Source organism: Mercurialis annua, linkage group LG5, assembly GCF_937616625.2.
Source record: "Mercurialis annua linkage group LG5, ddMerAnnu1.2, whole genome shotgun sequence".
NCBI classification, from domain to species: Eukaryota; Viridiplantae; Streptophyta; class Magnoliopsida; order Malpighiales; family Euphorbiaceae; genus Mercurialis; species Mercurialis annua.
This window is the reverse complement of record NC_065574.1, coordinates 1,841,437-1,860,555: the sequence shown is the minus strand read 5'-3', so window position 1 is coordinate 1,860,555 and position 19,119 is coordinate 1,841,437. Positions and strand designations below refer to the sequence as shown.

The 19,119-nt window shown below is 32.4% G+C and overlaps 1 protein-coding gene across 2 annotated transcripts; it reads right to left on the bottom strand.

The window, feature by feature from the left end:
• Positions 1-266: 266 nt before the first annotated feature.
• LOC126680605 (kinesin-like protein KIN-7D, mitochondrial) lies at positions 267-12,880 on the bottom strand. Of its 2 annotated transcripts, none has more exons than XM_050375754.2 (25): positions 12,170-12,880; positions 11,956-12,053; positions 11,772-11,861; positions 11,606-11,658; positions 10,969-11,034; positions 10,477-10,530; positions 10,146-10,205; positions 9,792-9,870; positions 9,627-9,694; positions 8,731-8,787; positions 8,544-8,648; positions 8,075-8,179; positions 7,290-7,397; positions 7,070-7,201; positions 6,774-6,956; positions 5,955-6,170; positions 5,029-5,166; positions 4,538-4,657; positions 4,375-4,425; positions 3,600-3,647; positions 3,241-3,387; positions 1,881-2,615; positions 1,004-1,078; positions 739-849; positions 267-617 (listed from the first exon to the last, which is right to left on the bottom strand). In XM_050375754.2, exons 1-24 carry the CDS (start codon positions 12,526-12,528, stop codon positions 829-831), a joined length of 3,168 nt encoding a protein of 1,055 aa, XP_050231711.1. In that variant the 5' UTR covers positions 12,529-12,880; the 3' UTR covers positions 267-617; positions 739-828. The 2 variants fall into 2 exon arrangements, with proteins under 2 accessions (XP_050231711.1, XP_050231710.1); XM_050375753.2 differs by having other exon boundaries at positions 949-1,078; positions 12,170-12,879.
• Positions 12,881-19,119: the final 6,239 nt, after the last annotated feature.

The window sequence follows — 19,119 nt, the reverse complement described above, 5'->3', positions numbered from 1 at the left end:
TGAAAACAATATCGCACTATTATCACCAAACATTACTATTTTAACTTCTCCGCTTAAAAGAGGACTCTGAAAATATCTTGGCCATTTGAGCCAAGGTAAGTCAAGAAGCAACCATTGATATTGCGGGAACCTACAACTAAGCAATATTTAGCAGTTTGTGTAAACTTGCGATCCAAGAAACCAACTCGAGTTCTGCCATTTTTGACTCAGCAACATCAGCTAACAGAATGTCTAGCAAATAGCATAATAAGCATCAAGATTTTAAATTGAGAATATGAAAATAGATTTGGAACCAGGAACCTTGAATTCTTCGTATACAGGGGTAAAAATGCTTCTGATTGGAAGCATATATCATTTCTATACATTTACTAAGATAGAAAAGTGTATATACTGTTTTTTTCCAAAGCATTGCAAGTTTGCAACCTTTCAAATATGTACTTTTGCATGTACTGATTTTCTTACCTGTCAATTCCAATCTTATTTTACAGCCCCCCAGGAAAAAACCAAAACGAATCAATACATTGATATACCTTTTTGATAATTACATGCACCAATCTAATAAAAGAATCACACCCGCCGTTGCTTCAATATTGAAAACCGGATATCATTTCTATACCCTGCAATAAGAGCAATAAAATAAAGGAGATAAATTCGTCAGTTTATACAAGCCATCAGGAAATCAGATACTAAAAAACACTACAAATTTAAACAAAGAAACGATAGAGATCGATGCATAACCTTTTTAAGGGTATAAACTGCAGTTTTAAGACGCAAAAGCAAAAAGCCTATCTACAATCGTTGTGCGACAAATGGGACACTCGGAGCAAGCTAGCGAACAAGGTTTACATACTGCCAACAGAAACAAAAGAAGAGCTTAGTTGCAAGGCAACCATAGATGCCGAGAGAAAATTATAGTTCAATTCAAATACAAAAAATAGAATGCCTTACAACAAAAATGTCGGCATGGGAGAAGAATTGCAGCAGTTGATGATTCGAAGCACACCTTACATATATGTGAATTGGTATCTCCATTGCCTAGGTATTTGAGTTCTTTATCTTTCATCTCTTGCATTCTCGCCTAAAACCAGAAAAGTGCATATCAAAATTGTTTCTTGGTATTCCCTCAAAAAACAATATTCCTATAGCAACATTCAATAATTTGATTTATTGTTGGAGCCGATAGAGTTTCTCAAAGTGAGAAAAAAATGAAGAAAAATGCTATAAACGATGACATTATTGAAAGGAAATAGATATGGCCTTGTGCAGGAATTTCCTTATCAGGCAGAAAACTATAGTGGCATATAATTACTGAGAACTGAGAGATAATAAAACCAATTAAAGAAAACTGCACTTGAACATTTCCTTAGTTCAAAACTATAAAGTTGAGCAAAATGTCCGACCGACCGAGCCGATGACTTTCGGTCAGTTCGGTGATAAATTTGGAATTGGTCAGTTTGATTTTAGGATTTTGAAATTTCCATTTCTGGTTCAGCTTGAAATTTGGATTATCCAAATTAACCGACCGAATAAACCTAATATTTGATATTTTTTATTTTTTTATAATGTGTATTTATGTCGATTTTAAACGAAACAACCGAATTACTTTAGTTTGGTTTTGATTTTGTTTTTTGTTTTTTTAATCGGTTTGGTCATGGGCATTTGGATGATGGGTTTGGGTTTTTGGTTCGGTTTTAACCGAACCGACCTAATGCTCACTCCTACATAAGTAGATCTAGGTTTATCCTTCTTATAAGATACTATACTATATCTAGATAAGCTTTTGAACTGCAATCTTTTAGAAGTATCAAGGAAAACCCTCAGACAGCAGATAAAGCAGAACACCCAAAACAGAAAATAAAATCGACATGAATTGTCATTACCTTCAAGCGAACAACTAGGGGCTCTTCCAGATTTTCATCAGATGGTTTTGACGCATCCACCATTAGTGTCTCTTTCAGGGCAGTATTTTGATCAACCCCATTCATCTTTGGTTCACTTACATTGATTATATCATTAAGTCTCTCATCACTATTCATCTCATGGACAGCTCCACCCTCCTTCTTTAACTTAGCAACAAGCACCCACATGTTTGCCAAATCATTTTCTAGAGCCTCCTCCCTTTTCTTTGCCTCTTCAGCTCTCCTCCTGTATTCCTCCTCTATGAACTCTTTTTCAGCTAAGGCCGTTTCAAGAGCTGACTCCCGTTGTTTCCTTGCCTGCAACTCCATCTTCAGATCTTCTAGATCAAGGCTCCAAGAGCCAAAGTCATCGGAATGCATTCCTGAATATTCATTTGTTCTACCAGAAAGCCGGCCTCTCCTTCCTGGTCGCATACTATCATTATATTTGCGGTTAGCACCATTAACAGAATATAAGCCAGCTCCCCTAGAATGCATAGACTCCCGAACTGTCAACAATTCCTTTTCCTGTTTTGCATTTTGTAAAGAGAGTTTGGTGACTTCACTAGCTAAGTTCTTTAGCTCAACTGCAGCAGCAGAGGCCAATTCCTTCGCATAAGAAGCTTCTTCGGCCAGTTTCTGATTTTGCACACGTAAACCGCTATTCTCTTCTGATAGCTGAACCTGTTCTATCTTTAGCCTTTCATTCTCAATTTCCTGCTCATTTAGGAAAAGAAAATAGATAATCATATCAAAAGTAGTCATCTTTAGAAATCATAGCAGTTGTGTTCTGTGGGTTAGTATTCATCAATAACGTGGTATTAACATGGCCCAAGTATAACTGTTTAAGCCATTCAAGCCTGGCTGCCTAAACTTTTCTAGAACAGGTTCGGGTCAAATAGCAATGATTTGAAACTTATTTTTGCACTATTTCGTAAAGCCCTCAATCATATGGATAAGTAAACTGCAACATTTCCAATCGTAGCATTATATGTACCGGCATCACTATCATTTGCTAGATGTTACAACACCTTTATAATAAGAGTCTAAGAGTTGTCAAATGGAAAGGGTCACTTGCCATTTTATAGTTCTATGGTCTGTTTGACCTCCCTAAAAAATGCATGAACTTTTAAAGTCTTTGAATATAACTCTACAATATTAGTTAGCTAACAAATTTTGCTTATTTTTTTAATGACAGAGTTCGAACTGATGTCATAGACATGCAATAAATTTGCATCAACACTTCACGACATATTCTAAGTTACTAAAACATTAGCTATGCACAATATGACAACAACAGAGATTGTCAAAAGCTAGTAAATGTCACCATAGTATTAATCACCTGTAACTGGATCTTCTTTTTCAAATCATCAATGCATTGCTCGGAGACATCATGTTCAAAACTTAGTGATGATTTATCACCAGAAGATGAAGCCAGCTGTTGCTCGAGGAGATTTACTTTTTCTTGTAATTCTATATTTGCAGAACACTGTCAAGGAGTAAGCATATGAAGAAATCATGTCTCAAGAATTTCAAACATAAGGCAAACAAATGGAAGCAAAAGAAAGAAACAAAAAATGGCATTCAAGATTAAAAAACAGGTTTACAGCATCCTCAACAAAAATAGTAATAAACTTCAAATAGTTTGTAGGATACAATTCAAAATAGAAAAAGGAAAGTAAAAAAGAATGGAGCTTCAACCTTATTATGTAGTTGTTCCTGGAGGATACGGTTGTCTGCTGTCTTTAACTGCATAAATAGATCAAAATTCATGTGATTATCAAAAAAGGCCAAGTAAAAGCAGTTATCTAAGCATAAAAAAGGGAAAGTAATCATGAACATTATCAAAATTCATGTGATGATCAAAAAGGCCAAGTAAAAGCAGTTATCTAAGCATAAAAAAGGGCATGTAATCATGAACATTTAATAGGGCAAGTAATCATGAACATTTAAAAGTTCAAGTTCTTAGGTGCACCGACTATAGTTTTATTATTTTAACACACTTAGCACGCAAATGTACATTGGGCTTGAAGCATGAACAAACAAGCATGCAGGCCCATCTTATCCTGTACTCAAATATTTTAATTAACTAAATGGGAGATGCTAAGGATCGAACTCTAATACCATGTCAAATAACTAATTCACCGAAGCTGATAGGTGAGGCTCTAAGTGAGGCTCTAATTGTAGTGTTATTATTCTTAACATATACCATAGACCAGAGCTCTGGCAAAAGCTTAATCAAGTAGTGGACCTCTTTTGCCACAGGCGGGAGAAAAATTTAGAAAAAAGAATTAAGTCCATTGTTAGTAAAAAGATAATTGTTAGTAAACTAACATTGCCGATTTACCTATCAACTAACACTGCCGGCTTACCTATCAACTAGCATGACTATTTTAGTCACACAAAAAAATCAAAACTCCTTGTGCTTAATAATCTTGTTTACATGCAGTAAAATATCAAGCATGGTAAAACTCACCTCCAGTTCAAAAGCCTTTTCATTACACTGGGCCATCAATCTCATAACAGTCTGTCACAACACAATTCAGTTAAAAGAATGAAGCAACAATTTTTTACTTTATATATAAATTGAATAAAACAACAGCATGTTAGGGAAGAAAGTTGCAAGAAAATAATATTACCTGCTGCATGTCAACCATTGATGCATTAGCAATTGAAGCCTCGCCACTCTCAATAATGTGCTGCTCTAAAACCCTCATTTGTCTCTTCTTTTCCTGGATCTCACGCTCCAAATTTTGGACCTGTCATTAAGAAAGCGTGCACTTCTCTTCATCGGAGCCTTGCATAATCATGACAATAAATATGCTAATGACGAGTTTGATAAGTTGGGTACTAAAATTAACACATTGACTTCTCTCTTTGTAGTCTAAAGTCTAAACAAAGACAAGCAGTTGTATGATCTAAGATATTAGATATTAATCAGCTGAGAGCAAGACATGAAGATATTTTAGGAGCTAAAGTTAAGGAGCGATCTAACTATGAAAGATTACTTCAGTGAGCCACAATATCGTCAATGGTAAAGCATCTATTTTAGAAAAACTTAGGCTAAGAGGGGTAAACACCAGCTAGTTCCTTGTAATTTATTATCATATTAGTAGGAAGAAAGGCATACCTGAGTCTTTGAGCTATCAGGATTATTCACAGACTGCTCCACTAGACGCTTGAGGGTACTTGTACTAAATGCAATCTCTCCAGCAAGCATCTTTACTTGCTCAACAAGAAGGTCCATCTGATCTTGTGTAATTGCACCCTACAACACATTACACGAGTACTTTCACAATCTTACAAATAACCAATAAAAAGATGAAGACAAGCTAAAGGCAGATCTTTATTACTACATAATGATTACTACTAAAATTATTCCTAGCGTGAGTTGGCCTCTCTTGCATGTACGTTGATGTTATTACGGACAAAAAGGAACCAAGACATCCTTAATTGTTGATATCAGTTGATTAGAATCAATCACGGGGAAGCTTAGCAATATTAGAGAACTGGGTATTCTTGAAAAGGTGGATAAATTCCAAGTTATCTCAAGAACTTCTACTATTGAATTGATAATAAGTGTTCTTTTTTAGAAACAATTGATCAGAAAGTTTGATTAAATGAACATAAAAATGATAAAGGTTCACAAAAAGACGGTCTTCATAGTCCAGTAATGGTTCTCATAAAAGAAAAATAAAACGTAATCCAGTAATGCTTCTCATAAAAGAACAATAAACTGTGGTACATAGACCACAGAAGACTCTGAAGAAGGAAAATTTGAATGTAAAGGAAATTAGAGCCAACAAGAGACGTACATGTATTTTTTGAAAACGAAAGGGAACCAAAATTAGTTTGGATGTAGAACAAGTTTTCAAGTCGAGCACACTACAAGTCATTGATATATTCTATATAAGAGAAGGACTGGCATTGTATTGCTTGGTGCGTCATCTTTAATATTAGCACTAAGCCGTCAGTTCAGTAAGATGTAACAGCACCAGATCAATCCTTCATACTAAATGTCGCAAAAATAAGCAGTAAGACAAATAATAAACATACTGCAGGTAGTTTTGAAGAACATATAAGTTCACCAGCTTGTGTGGACTCGGTAATTGTACTGCTAACAGAGGAGAGATCTTCATTCCACTTGCTAGAAGATCTCCGGTGTTTAAATTCATGAGATGCGTCTGATAGAACCCCGGAAGCAGAAGACAAAGAGTCTTTCTGACTCTCACTTTCTAGAAGTGAAACACCCTCTTTCAAAACTTCCAGTTTCTGATCCAAGAGAAAGAGAATCGTCATCTATTTATATTTTGAAGACTTAAAATGAACATCTGAGACAAGCTAGTAATGTGTATAATTTCGAGAAAGAAAAGTTACACCAAGCTTTAAAAATAGTGGAAGTCAGGAAAAAAAAATGTATGCTCATTTTCATATTTACTAAACAACCAAATGTTTACAAAGAAAGGAGAAAATTATGACAAACTTTAGCCGGTAATGTAACATATTTCAAGAAAGAAGAGTTACACTAAGCCAAAAAAAAAGGAGAGGAAGTCAGAGGGGAAAAAAAGAAAAGAAACTGTAAGTCATTTTCATATTTACTAAACAGCCAAATGTTTACAAAGAGAGGAGAAAATCATGACAAACTTTAGTTTTCACTTTACAGTGCACAAGACTTTATACTATTGGGTGCGGAAAACACGCATTGCTGCATGTCACTAACTCAAATATCAGAGCTGGCCATGTAACTTTCAAAATGTATTTCAATTAGGAAGAAAATGGCATAATTCACAATTAAACCCCCAGATCTTTCAATTGTCTAGAGATAGTAACAAAAATCACAGGTCATAATTTTGTAAGAGAGAAAATAATACTCACATCATCCTCACCAACAGAGTAACTCCGTTGATGACTAGGAACATCGCTAATATATCCAGGAATTACATTCTTTGTAGAGACAAGTATGAGCTTAGTTAACCTCTGTATCCGACTCATTAGAGCAGCTTTGGCTTCTTCTTCTTCCTCCAATCTTGACTGCATCTTCACTTGACCTTCTTCCAGCTAATGATGAACAATGAGGACAATTTAAAAAAATTAATCGAACAATTAAGGAAATAAAGCAAAAGAGAGAATTGGTCAAAGGGGAAGGAAGAATATGAAAATACAAAAAACACCTTTTGCTTTAAGCTCAGAATCTCTTCATGATTGACACCAACTACAATCCCCTGCTTTAATTGGTCAAGTTCCTGCTTGAGAGTTGAGATTTCTTTTTGATACTTCTTAATCAAAGATTTTTCATCAATGATCTGGAAAAAAAGAAAACCACTATCATGATTAGTGTTAATTCCTACGCCACCAACAATCGCATCAACACCTTCAAAGTTGATAGACTACCTTATTCCGTGAGGCATTTATTTCAACTCTTTTTGCCCTGCTAGCAAACTTCAGAGTATTATGAGTTTCCTCAAAATTACTTGATGCGGGAGTAACAGTACAAATTAGCTGTACAACAAATTAGGATATAAAGAAGTTACACTCATTAACCGGTAATTTTTTTGATTAAGAGTGATAAGACATGAATATGATCATTGGAGAAGAGTTTTATTATAGTTAGAAACCAAAAAAAAAAGGCTGTAAATAAGATAAGCGAGATATAGAAATCACTATATGGCGCACATCATGAGATGAACAATATCAATGAAAATTTAATACCATATGTTAAAGTGGGAAATCCCACATTGGTTGTGTGTGTGAGTGGACATGTGTTTATATATTGGTTGGGCACCTCCACTTAACACCAATTGGTTTTAAGATGGAATCTAACATGGTATCGGAGCCTTGTCCATTCACACATTTTAAGTTTGGCCCGGCCCACGTGAGATTTACGTGAGGGGGGACTTTGTTGCTCGGCCCGTACACGCTACGCGTGAGGGGGAGTGTTAAAGTGGGAAATCCCACATTGGTTGTGTGTGTGAGTGGACATGTGTTTATATATTGGTTGGGCACCTCCACTTAACACCAATTGGTTTTAAGATGGAATCTAACACCATATGCAGGTGTGAGCACCAGTCTTAACTTGAATTTGACATAAAATAGGTCATACATGATTAATGGCATAAAAAAATCTTAGTTTATGAGTTAACCACTGATTTTGAAAAAATATTGTTTTCTGAACTCACTGAAACATGTCCATGCCCACTCAATGACGACTGCAGAAGGCGGGTAAGTTTTGAGTCTCGATAAGGAACATGAGATGCCTTCCCTTCACTTAGCTTTCCAATAACCTTCACAATGTAATTAGAAAGTAAATATAAATGTCAAAATTATTATTTATAGGAAAGATTTTTTGCATATAACGCTGTGAAGTCAAAACCTTTTCTTAAGAAAGAAAGACATACCCTACTGTTTTACATTTAGAACTCACATGAAGTAGAGTAATTCCATTTGAACTTATCACTGAGACTATAGATAAAAAAAATTCTTTGACTATCAATTTCTTAATGAACTCAGTTAAAATATAGAATCGTCACCAGTTGCAGGCTTAGCTTTGTTTAATCTTTTTGGAAAACTGAAACCAATCTGAAATTAAGAGTAAGAAAATGATACAAAAAAAGACATATCTTATCATAAGTAGGTACAAGTACGCACCGTTCCAAGAGTTAGAAGACTTTTGTTTATGTAAGCTCCCTCCTTTCTCCTTACTCCAGTTGTTTCGGTTTTTGAACTCTCAGATCCAGCTAAGTCGATCAAATTCTAACAAAAGAAATAGATCAGACAGCAAGATGAGTGCAGCTAAGTAGAATACTGTATTTAGAAGAATACCAAATGAACTTACAAGTTGCGAGAAGACAACACCGTCATACTCGTCGCCATGAGCACTGCTTTCTATCATCTAAAAAAAACATAAAATGTTAGTGAAGGATAATCATAAAGAAATGCAATGAGTTTAAATGTGCAGCTTTGATACTAATTAGAGTAAGAGGAATGATAAGATTCTTATGAGAAGGAAATTAGGATATCTATAAGTCCACCTGGAGTAAGAGTGATTAGATTTAGTTCAGTATCAGGATTTATGTTTAATGATTCTGTACAATCATTCTTTACCACCAAAACAAAATTAAAGTTGTAGAAGGAGATACCAAGTAAGAGAGAAAACAAAACAGGCCGCTGCTATTTCATCAAATAATGTAAGAACAGTTATGCCATCAGTATTTGAATTGAAAAACTCAATATTGTGATGTTTAAGTGCTACTGTAAAAATAGCTGCAAGGCACACATTCCATATATTATCTACAGAGCTAAAAATGGTTTAAACATGATGGATTTGACATTAAATTTAAATCATAGGCAGTATAACATTTTCATTCTTTTAAATAGGCAGTATAACTTATTCGCGAGAAAAACCGCAAGTTTTCTTGGACAATGCTACGCTAGATGTATCTTCTAAAAGGGAAGCATGGAAAGGGGGGGAATTCTATAACAACCAAATAAAGCATATAAAATGAAAAATAAAATACTGCACAAGAGCATACTAAGCGACAAGCTATTAATGTTAGTCGCATAATAACCTGAAGTTTAATCACTTTAAAAGGGTCTATATTATTGCATATATGAAGTTTATAAAAAAAAATCAAAATGAAAGACACTTTACTGCATTACAGAAAACAATCCAAGTTATTTGCAAGGCACCATTATAATGTTAGTTGTGAGTTTAACAGATGTACAAATTACCAGTGTAAAGATGGTGTGACTTCTGCTGCTGAATAAATTAAAGTTATTTGAACCAACATGACGATGCTCTGTCAAGACCAAATATCCATTAGTGTTTTAGCAGAAACTTGCAGCAAGCTAATTTACAAGCAAGAAAAAAGAAATATAGGTTTTATGTGTTGCTACCTTCTCCAGCAGCGATGAAAGAAAGTGCATGCCCAGGAGACAAAACCACTTCTTCCTTTATACCCTCAACATAAGTACCCTATAATCATAGCACAAGACTCGATGAGACAAAAAAACATGAGATACATAGCAATTCCAAGGCCAACATTCACATGTAATGAAATTTTCACAATTGCAGATGAACATATTATTCATTCGCTCCTAAGAAAAATTATATTTTTCATTTGTTAAGGGATAAATATATATATATCTTTTAATCAACAAAGATAGACCTACACTTCTTATGAGCAAAAAACAATAATGATAAAGACAATGGAAACATTAGAATAATGTTAAAATACATAAGTAAAGCACCTGTGCATCTTCTCTAACACGCAAATTTTGACCGGTTGGATCAAGCAAGTCGTTTATCACCTGATATCATTAAAGCATTCATAAAACCATGAATCAAACAATTGTCAATGATAAATAATTATAATTTGCAATTAAACTTCATGGTTGTATGCTTAAATAGTCTCTAAGAGGAAGTAAAGCCACTGGGAAAGAGACTTAAACCACAGAAATTGGATAGCAACAGAATCCTAATGAACTTAAATTCGTGCACTACGCAGCAACTTTCATGGAAAAAAAATTGAATAATTAGGGAGCTATGGTATTGAATAACCATTTTCATGATATTACTGACCTCATTGTAGATTTCAAGATAAGAAACACGCAGTAAGAACTCGCTTCCTGGAGTCTGAACAAAAATGCAATTGGTCAGTCATATCTGATGATGATTAACAAGTATATGACAGTAAGATGAAAATAAGAAGAGGCACAAATACAGTAGTCTCAATATCCGGTAAGGCAGTAAAGCAGTATTAACCCAATACATTACACGTCAAACACCAGAACCCTAAATACATCATTGCCAGCAAATTGATCTCGTAAATTCTAATGATTATTTTAAACACTTCACACCGTGACAAACAATGAATAGTATTTAGTCATTCAGATTACATATGTCAGAGATGTATTATCCCAGCAATTATTGTTACATACTTGCAGAAATCCATGTTATTAGAAATCGACCTCAAGAAGTTATACAGCATATCCAGGACACTTTGAAAGGAGGAAAAAAAGTCAGATGCGCTTAGAACTAGGGATACAATAGTATATCCTAAAGTTTACTTACTTCTTGTATAATGCTGAATACATCCTTTATAGCTAATGGTATAATACCAGGAGAATTTTGATCTCCCTGCACAAATTACAATGAGAAAAATAGTCAAATAAATGAGAGTTGGAACTCGCGGATGAATAACAGTATTTAAGAACTAAAGTTAGAAAACTGAGTAGGATAAAATATATAAATATCAATCCTTAAATATCAATAGCATTTAAAAGTGGCTACATTTTGAAAGTATTAACCATAACAACGTGAGCCCCATACCCAAGCACCATATGCATTCATCATGCTATTGAATTGGGGAAACTATCTGAGAGGACAACAAAACTATGACATTCTATCATTTTGACTAATGAAGAAAGCTACATTGATGAATTGATTAAGTTGTTCCAATTAAACTACGACAAGAGTATACACTATGCAACAATCAACACATTTCTTGCAGAAAACATAATAAGCATCAGCCAAAAAGAGATGTCAATCTCAATTTGTTAAATGTTCTTACATATGCATTTGACTTCATCATTTCCAATAAACAACTAGAAGTCTGTAATTGCCTAATGTAAAAAAAAAAAAACTAATCCAAAAGCACAAACACATTCCGCGTATAGGTTAGCTTAAGAAAACACAAAAGAAAACTCACATGCATAGTGTGCGTCTTTCCACTGCTAGTAACACCATAAGCAAAAACGGTTCCTGCATTATTGTTAAAATTAGAAAGAAAAGAAAAAAACAGCTCAATTAGTTGCTAGAAATGCTAATATTCAGTTTCAGATAAAAAAGTAAATCTGAATTGTAAATGGCATTACCATTAACACCTTCCATAGCAGCCTTGACAACTGGTTTAGCAGCAACTTCATATACCTCATTAGAAACAGAATGTGGTCCAAAAACTTTATCTAAAAATAACAATAAAACATTTAATTCGATTCGATTAGCTGCAATTCAAATAATTAACCTAACACAAACTAAAATTGAAAATTAAATACTCACCAAATGCATAAGCTGTAGCTGGATTATACTCATTCCTAACGAGTTTATCTCCATCCGCATACCACGCTATTTCATCCCCTCTCTGGTACTCTCTATCACTGCAACCACACAAAACAAAATCCAAACCACTTCACTAAACCAAAATTAACCTAAAATCAAATCTAAAAATAGATCCGATCCGATTAATTTCAGATCCATCCGTATTTTTACATACCTCAGCGGTCTAAAACGAATGGTGACAGATATACTATCTCCATTAATCGGCGCGTCAATCGGCTCAGCTGCGGCGATTAACTCATCGCCTCCATATCCTACCGGAGTACGATTATTGTAGCTTCTCGGAGGATACATTGACTCGGAGCGAGACCGGTTCGGAGTCATGGATCGGGGCGCAGCGAAACCGGACGAGTTGAAATACGAAGAGGAAGCAGAAGAAGAGCAAGAGCGAGGTATTAGTTTAGTATTATTATTGTTGAAATTAGACGAAGTCGAAGATGTTGAAGAGTATGGACTTGACGGTTTCCTATACGAAAATGGTGAGCTACTACGTGCTCGATAAGATGATGATGCCATATAACTAACTACCTTTCTTTCAGTAAAAACAAAAAAAAGTAGCTGAGTCGAGTTGACTCACTGAGTCACGAGTTAGCGACTCGGATATCAGAAAAAATGTGGAAAAAACCAAAAAAATTACAGAAGTAGACGAAGAAGAAGAAGAATGAGTCAGTGATATGAAATCACATAGCGTCTGGTTCAACACTGAGTGACATTATTTTCTCCGGTCCGATTCTTCAAGCGAGTCGAGCTGTAATCAAAAAATAAAATATAAATTGTTTCGTCTGCTTTAAGATAAAGAAGTTGCAGAGAAGAAAAAAAATGCTGATAGAGAGTTGAAGGGAGACTGATGAAGAGAGAGTGATATTTTTTTAAAATTTGCTAAAAAAAAAAATGTTTTATTTGGCGTGGTTAATTGTAATGGTGGTGACGTGGACGGTGAGGGCCGCGAAGTAGGGAGATTTTGAAATTAGGCAGTAATAAAAATTTGAGCGGGAATAACAGTGGGGTAATGATATTTTGTTATGGTTGTGATTAGGACAAATTGAATTATTGGAAATTAGCTAAGATTAAGACAAATGGGAATTTAATTGTTAATTAGGTAGGGACTCAAATTCAATTTTTAAAAATTATGAGTAGTTAATTTTGTTTTTAGTAATTAATTTAATTTGAATTTGAAATGCTTAACCTTATTATTTTAATAGTCTAATTGGAGTTTAGTTTTAAAAATTTAGATTTGATTACTTCATCTTAATTAAAATTATATCTAAAATCTAAATGTAAAGTTTAATTTGGAAGGAGTTGTATTTTAATTTTTTAGCTAGCCACACTAATTGTGCTAAAATATCCTGAAAATTCCATAGGGAGAAAGATCAAAAACCAAAAATGGATCCTTAACAAAATCATATGGTGACTAACATTTCATAAGCAAATAAGCAACCATTTAAATATAGTAATTGTTATTTTATGCTAAACAGTTTTTAAATTTGCTTTAAAAAAATTAAATAATTAACATCATACCTTAACATATTACTTTCAAGAATAATAACATGCTCCTGATGTGGACCAATTCAAATTGGATTCAATGATTCCTAATATTTTTAGGCCAAATGTCCTAAAAAGGCCAAACCTTTCATAAAAGTTTCACAAAAGTCATGACCTTTCAATTTTGTCGATTTTGGCCAAAAACAAATTATTTGGTTTCAATTGTGGCCAACTCTCAATTTGATTTCAATTTGCCTATGTGGAGCCTATGTGACGCCTATGTGGCATGCCAAATATTGAAAGGTCCGGACTTTTGTGAAACCAAATAATCCATTTTTGGCCAAAATCGACAAAATTGAAAGGTCATGACTTTTGTGAAACCAAATAATCAATTTTTGGCCAAAAACGACAAAATTGAAAGGTCAGGATTTTTGTGAAACTTTTGTGAAAGGTTTGGCCTTTTTATAACATTTGGCCATATTTTTATATACAAAGTTTGATAGATATGATTTTGGTTCAAATCTAACTTTTTAATATCCAAACTTGATTTATAAATTAAATTTATGTGGATATGAATTAATTTTATGAATTTATGTAAAATTTTATTTAAAATAAAAAATTAACCTGCTCAAAAAATTGGATTGTAAATTCAATCTGGTGGTTATTGCTTTGGGTGGCCAGCTGCCAAGTATTTACATTTACAATTGAAAACAAATATTACATTTATATATATAATAAAAATTGTGTTTTAAAATAATGATTAATTGTGTTTATGTTTTCATTTATGTGTTTGTTTATACAGTATTTTAAATCATAAAAATATATATAATTATTAAAGTTAGTAATATGTTTGAATTCTGTTAATCAAAATATTTGTATTAGATTTTAAGATTTTGACAATTTAAAAATTATTTCAAGCATTTAAATAAACTTTTCATAAAAATTAAAGGGTTTATTTAAACCTTTTACCAAAAATCTTATATTCCCCAAACGTGTATGAAAACAAATTAAGGCTCCCATCATGCTATTGCAGGGACGCCAAGGTAGCCGACCAGGGGAAAGTAGGGATGTTAAATTAAGTAAAGACATGATAATATGTAAATTTGACGAATCCGGATTGAATTTTAGCGGATTCGTGTCAAAAACGTGTCAACCCATTTATGATACAAAATAAATGGGTCGTATCACAGTTTGACTCGCCAACCCATCTAACCCGCCTAATCCGTTTACAAATTATATTATTTATAATAATAAAGAAATAAAATAGTTTTAATTTCCTAAAATTGAAATTAAAAATAAAATTAATCATATTATTAAATTAATCATATTATTATTATTATAAATAAAATTAATTGTACCAAAATTTTATAATTTGAATGTTAAATGATAAATTTGAGGTTAAATTTATATTTGTATAGTTTAAATATTTTTAAATATTAAACGGGTAGTGTTAAGCGTATCGTGTTAGTCGTGTAATTGTATTAATCGTGTTACCTGTTTATCTTAACGTGTTAATCATGTTATGTCGTGTCACTCATTTAAAATTCGTGTCGTTTCAGGGTTGAAGATTTTGACACGATTAGTTAAATGGGTCGTGTTCGTGTTGACTCTAATCGTGTCAACAAAGTGGTTAGACACGAACACGACCCACTAACCCGTTTTGACACCCCTAGAGGAGAAGAACCAGTCTTTGGCTTCTCGCTGGCAGCCGGTGTCACCCTCCTCTGGTTCTGCTCCTAATAAAAACTTACATTTTTTCGGTTTGTTCCACTGTAAATATACTTTAAACGATGAGATTAAAATCTTAAATTTTCAAAAGTTTAAAATCTGAACAAATGCTAAAAAAGCTTGAATAATCTAAAAATATGCACAAACAAACTTCAAAAAAAAACTCAAAAAACACATAAAATCTCCAAAAACAGAGGAATTTATTCGAAAATACAACAAACAAAAATGACTCAAAAGACGATGTTTTCTAGCTACAAGTCGAAATCACCGTATTCTAGGCTCGAAATCAAAGAAACTAAAATTTCCTATCAATAAAATAGTGAAAGGTAAAGGAAGATGGACGGTGGATATAACGAAGAGTAACATGCTTCATGTGATAGGGGAGTGGGTGTAACCGAGTCAATCTCACTCGTGAGTTACTCGAAACTCGGCTCGATAAAACTGGCTCGAACTCGAATTTTTAAGGCTTGTTTAGTAAACGAGTCAATCTCAATTTTAGTGATACTCGGCTCGAAAGCTCGCTCGTATACATATTTATATGTTAATTTGATATATTATTTTAATTTTAAACTTTAAATATTTAATTCATATATTTTTTGTTGATAAATAAATATAATATAGATAATTTAAATTTATTTATATGTATAAAAAAATATAGTATTTAAATATTTATTAACTAATTTAGTTTTGATTTAAATTTATTATATAAAAATGAGACGATTAAACTTGTTAAACTCGTGAGTTTTTAATAAACTCGAAAAGTATTCGATACATAAATTTGAAATTCGACTCAAAAGTAAACGAGTTCAATGTAATTTTTCTCGACATTCAATTTGACTCAACTTCTAAGAGAGTATACTTGAAGATTTGACCCAGTTGGCTAAACTCCAATGACATGTGTATGAGGTTAAGGGTTCGATCTTTAACACTCACAGGCAGTGTGCCTATTTAAAAAAATATCTAACATTAACTCTCGCTAACCCATTAACAATTAGAGTAAACTATCTTTAACAAAAAAAAAAAACCCTCCTAGGAGAGTTTTTTGCCTGTCGAGCTTTCCACGTAGGACTATGTGATACGGGCCCTACCCTCCATGATGTTAATTTGCTATCGCACGGTATGAGTCTTTTTCCGGGCGTAATCGTAAATTCAGATGGAACCGGTGCATGTGATCTATTCACTCGCACTACAAAAGTGTCTCCTTATTCACACTGGATATTTATTCCCTTTTCCATCACCACTTTTTATTTGGGTGGTAATAGGTTTTTTTATAAGGATAAAAGTATATGATATATCATAGACCCTCAAATAATTAATATATATAATAATTTAAAAATTTATTAATTATTAATTTATTAAATATTTTATATGATGTGGTTTCTCAATTTTTTATTAATTTTTATTATCAATTTATTAAATAATAATTATTAAAAAAATATATTGTATATAACATTACTTTTCGTCTTTTGAGAAAATATAGCATTACTTGATATATTAATACTTTAAAATCAATATGCAGGGTTTAAAATTACTACATATAATACTTGTAAATCAACAGAAATTACAAATATCATGATGCAGAAACAGTATTAAATTATTCATGCTGAACCGTTATAAAACGTGATGCTTGTATAAAATATGCACACCACTGTTTATATATTATCTATCAAATTTAAATATAGATATATATATACACACACACACACATATATATATATATATATGATTTTTTTTATCATTGGATAAAGAAGATTTGTGTGAAATAAATTGAATCCATTCTAGCAGAATGTCGTTTAACGTTTATATAACTACATGATTAAGTAAGAACAATCCTCTGACATAGCAGTCTTCCGAGCGAGCCTCTGGCCATCAGTCAAAAGATATTTTTTCAACGGTTGTCTAATATCTGAAATAATTTCGAGAGCATCCGATTTGAAGATAACGTTGGAAATATGTGAATTCTAGCAAACAATAATGCAACAAATCGAGAACTGAACTCATTCCAAAATTTATAGTCATGCAATTTTTTTGTAGCATCGTTCAATAAAAAGAAATGTTGGTATAATTTTTGGCATTATAGTGGTCAGAAGTCAGAACCATTTCCACCATTGGGATGGCCAAAGTGGATAAAAAACTTCCTATAGTTTGACCAATTTTAAAATAATGTTCTCGCTTAATTCAACATCTTATTGGTAGCAACTACTCATGTAGTAGAACCCTAAATAATTGTGTCTAAACAAGAAATTTATGTAATAAATTCTTATGTTATTTTGTTGGGACATGCGTAGGTATTCCTTACCACAATCTCTCAATCATTGTCATGCAGCCCATCTATTTTGATTTTTCACTTATTGATCTTATTCTATTTTCTCACAATAATTTAAAATTATTTTTCTTTTCTAAAACATGGAACTAAGCAGTTTACCTAACAATTTGAATAATTATATATTACTATTTTCTACTAGAGTTTCTGAATCTAGACATGTAGTTTAATATTCTTTCAATCTCAGATTGATAAATGCTATTCTAAACTGCAGACAAATAATTACCTAAATAATTAAATATTTATATATTTTTAATAATTATGGTATAATTAGAAATGTAAACAATTTGAGTATCGAGTTTGAATACAATTAAATTCTCAAGCTCGAATCCGAGTTTGAATGACATCCTCAAATTTAATATGAAACAAATATAATTATATAGAAGTTACTATATTGGATATATATTTTAAAAATATTCCACTATATAATATAAATTCCAGCTAATTAATATGATGCATACTTGAATTTAGAGATACAAAAAGCCATTTTATACATTATAAATTATGTGTATAATAAGTTTGTTTAGGCTTATGAACCTCACAAGCCTCTTTAATCAATCATCTACTGACTCGAGCTCAAACTCAAACTCGATTTCTAACGGCATCCTCGAATTTAATAAAGAACATAATCATTAAAAACTATATTTTTGTAAATTAACTAATTTTATCTAAACTAATTAAATTTTTCAATATTTATATTTGTGATAAACTGATTAATTTGAAGAGGCAGAATAAATTTAGATATATATAATTCTAAGTTTAACATTTTAGAATTAGATATCACTATATTTATTTTTGTTATAGTAAACACAATCATATCATAAAAGAAAATGAAAAGAGATGTGATGTGATTGTTGGTCTTAATAGTAACATAATCCAAATTAAAAAGATGGGTTTGTTTTAAGCAACCAAAAAGTATATAAAGAAAAACTAAAGAAAGTGATTTCCACTCAATCATTAAAATGACTTTTTTTCCATAAAATTTGCACCTTCCATCTTCAAAGAGTAGAAGCAAAGAATAGATCTATTCTTCTCTATGTTGTGTTGTGAATGTTTTTGTGATTCTTAAAGCCTTGATTGCCACATGCAACCTTTCTTTTAGTGGTCCTTTTTAGTGTAGCAAAAGAGTATACAATTCTTTTTCTTTTTCTCTGTTCGGGCTTTGTTTTGTCTGAGTTGTGAGATCAATTTTCTTAGCTGTCTTGCCTCGACTTTGTGCTTGCCATAGTGGCTCACGTGCAACTAAGATGGGATACATTAGCTTCATTAATACAATTAGTAAACTTTATTAAATTGATCTTTTTTTAATTATAAATAGCTACTCACTCTTATATATAAAATAAATCAAAACTTTTTAAATTTTTGCGATGACATTTTATTTAATCACATATATTTAGAAATTAAAGTATAATTTGTTCTATTTTGATTCATCAGTTCGAACGAAACAAATATAAGTTCGTAATACAACAAATTAAATTCAAGCAAATCTATAAGATCATGAATTATAATCCATACAAAAACATCAATACTAATTCATTTTAATGTAAGAGATGGGTCATGTGTGTTAATAACTT

Coding starts and splice junctions, on each gene's coding strand:
- LOC126680605 (XM_050375753.2), bottom strand. CDS start 12,528: ATGGCATCATCATCTTATCGAGCACGTAGTAGCTCACCATTTTCGTAT. Junction 7,398..8,074: donor GTGGGCATGGACATGTTTCA/GTGAGTTCAGAA, acceptor TTTGTTGTACAG/CTAATTTGTACTGTTACTCC. Junction 4,658..5,028: donor CTGATAGCTCAAAGACTCAG/GTATGCCTTTCT, acceptor TCTTAATGACAG/GTCCAAAATTTGGAGCGTGA.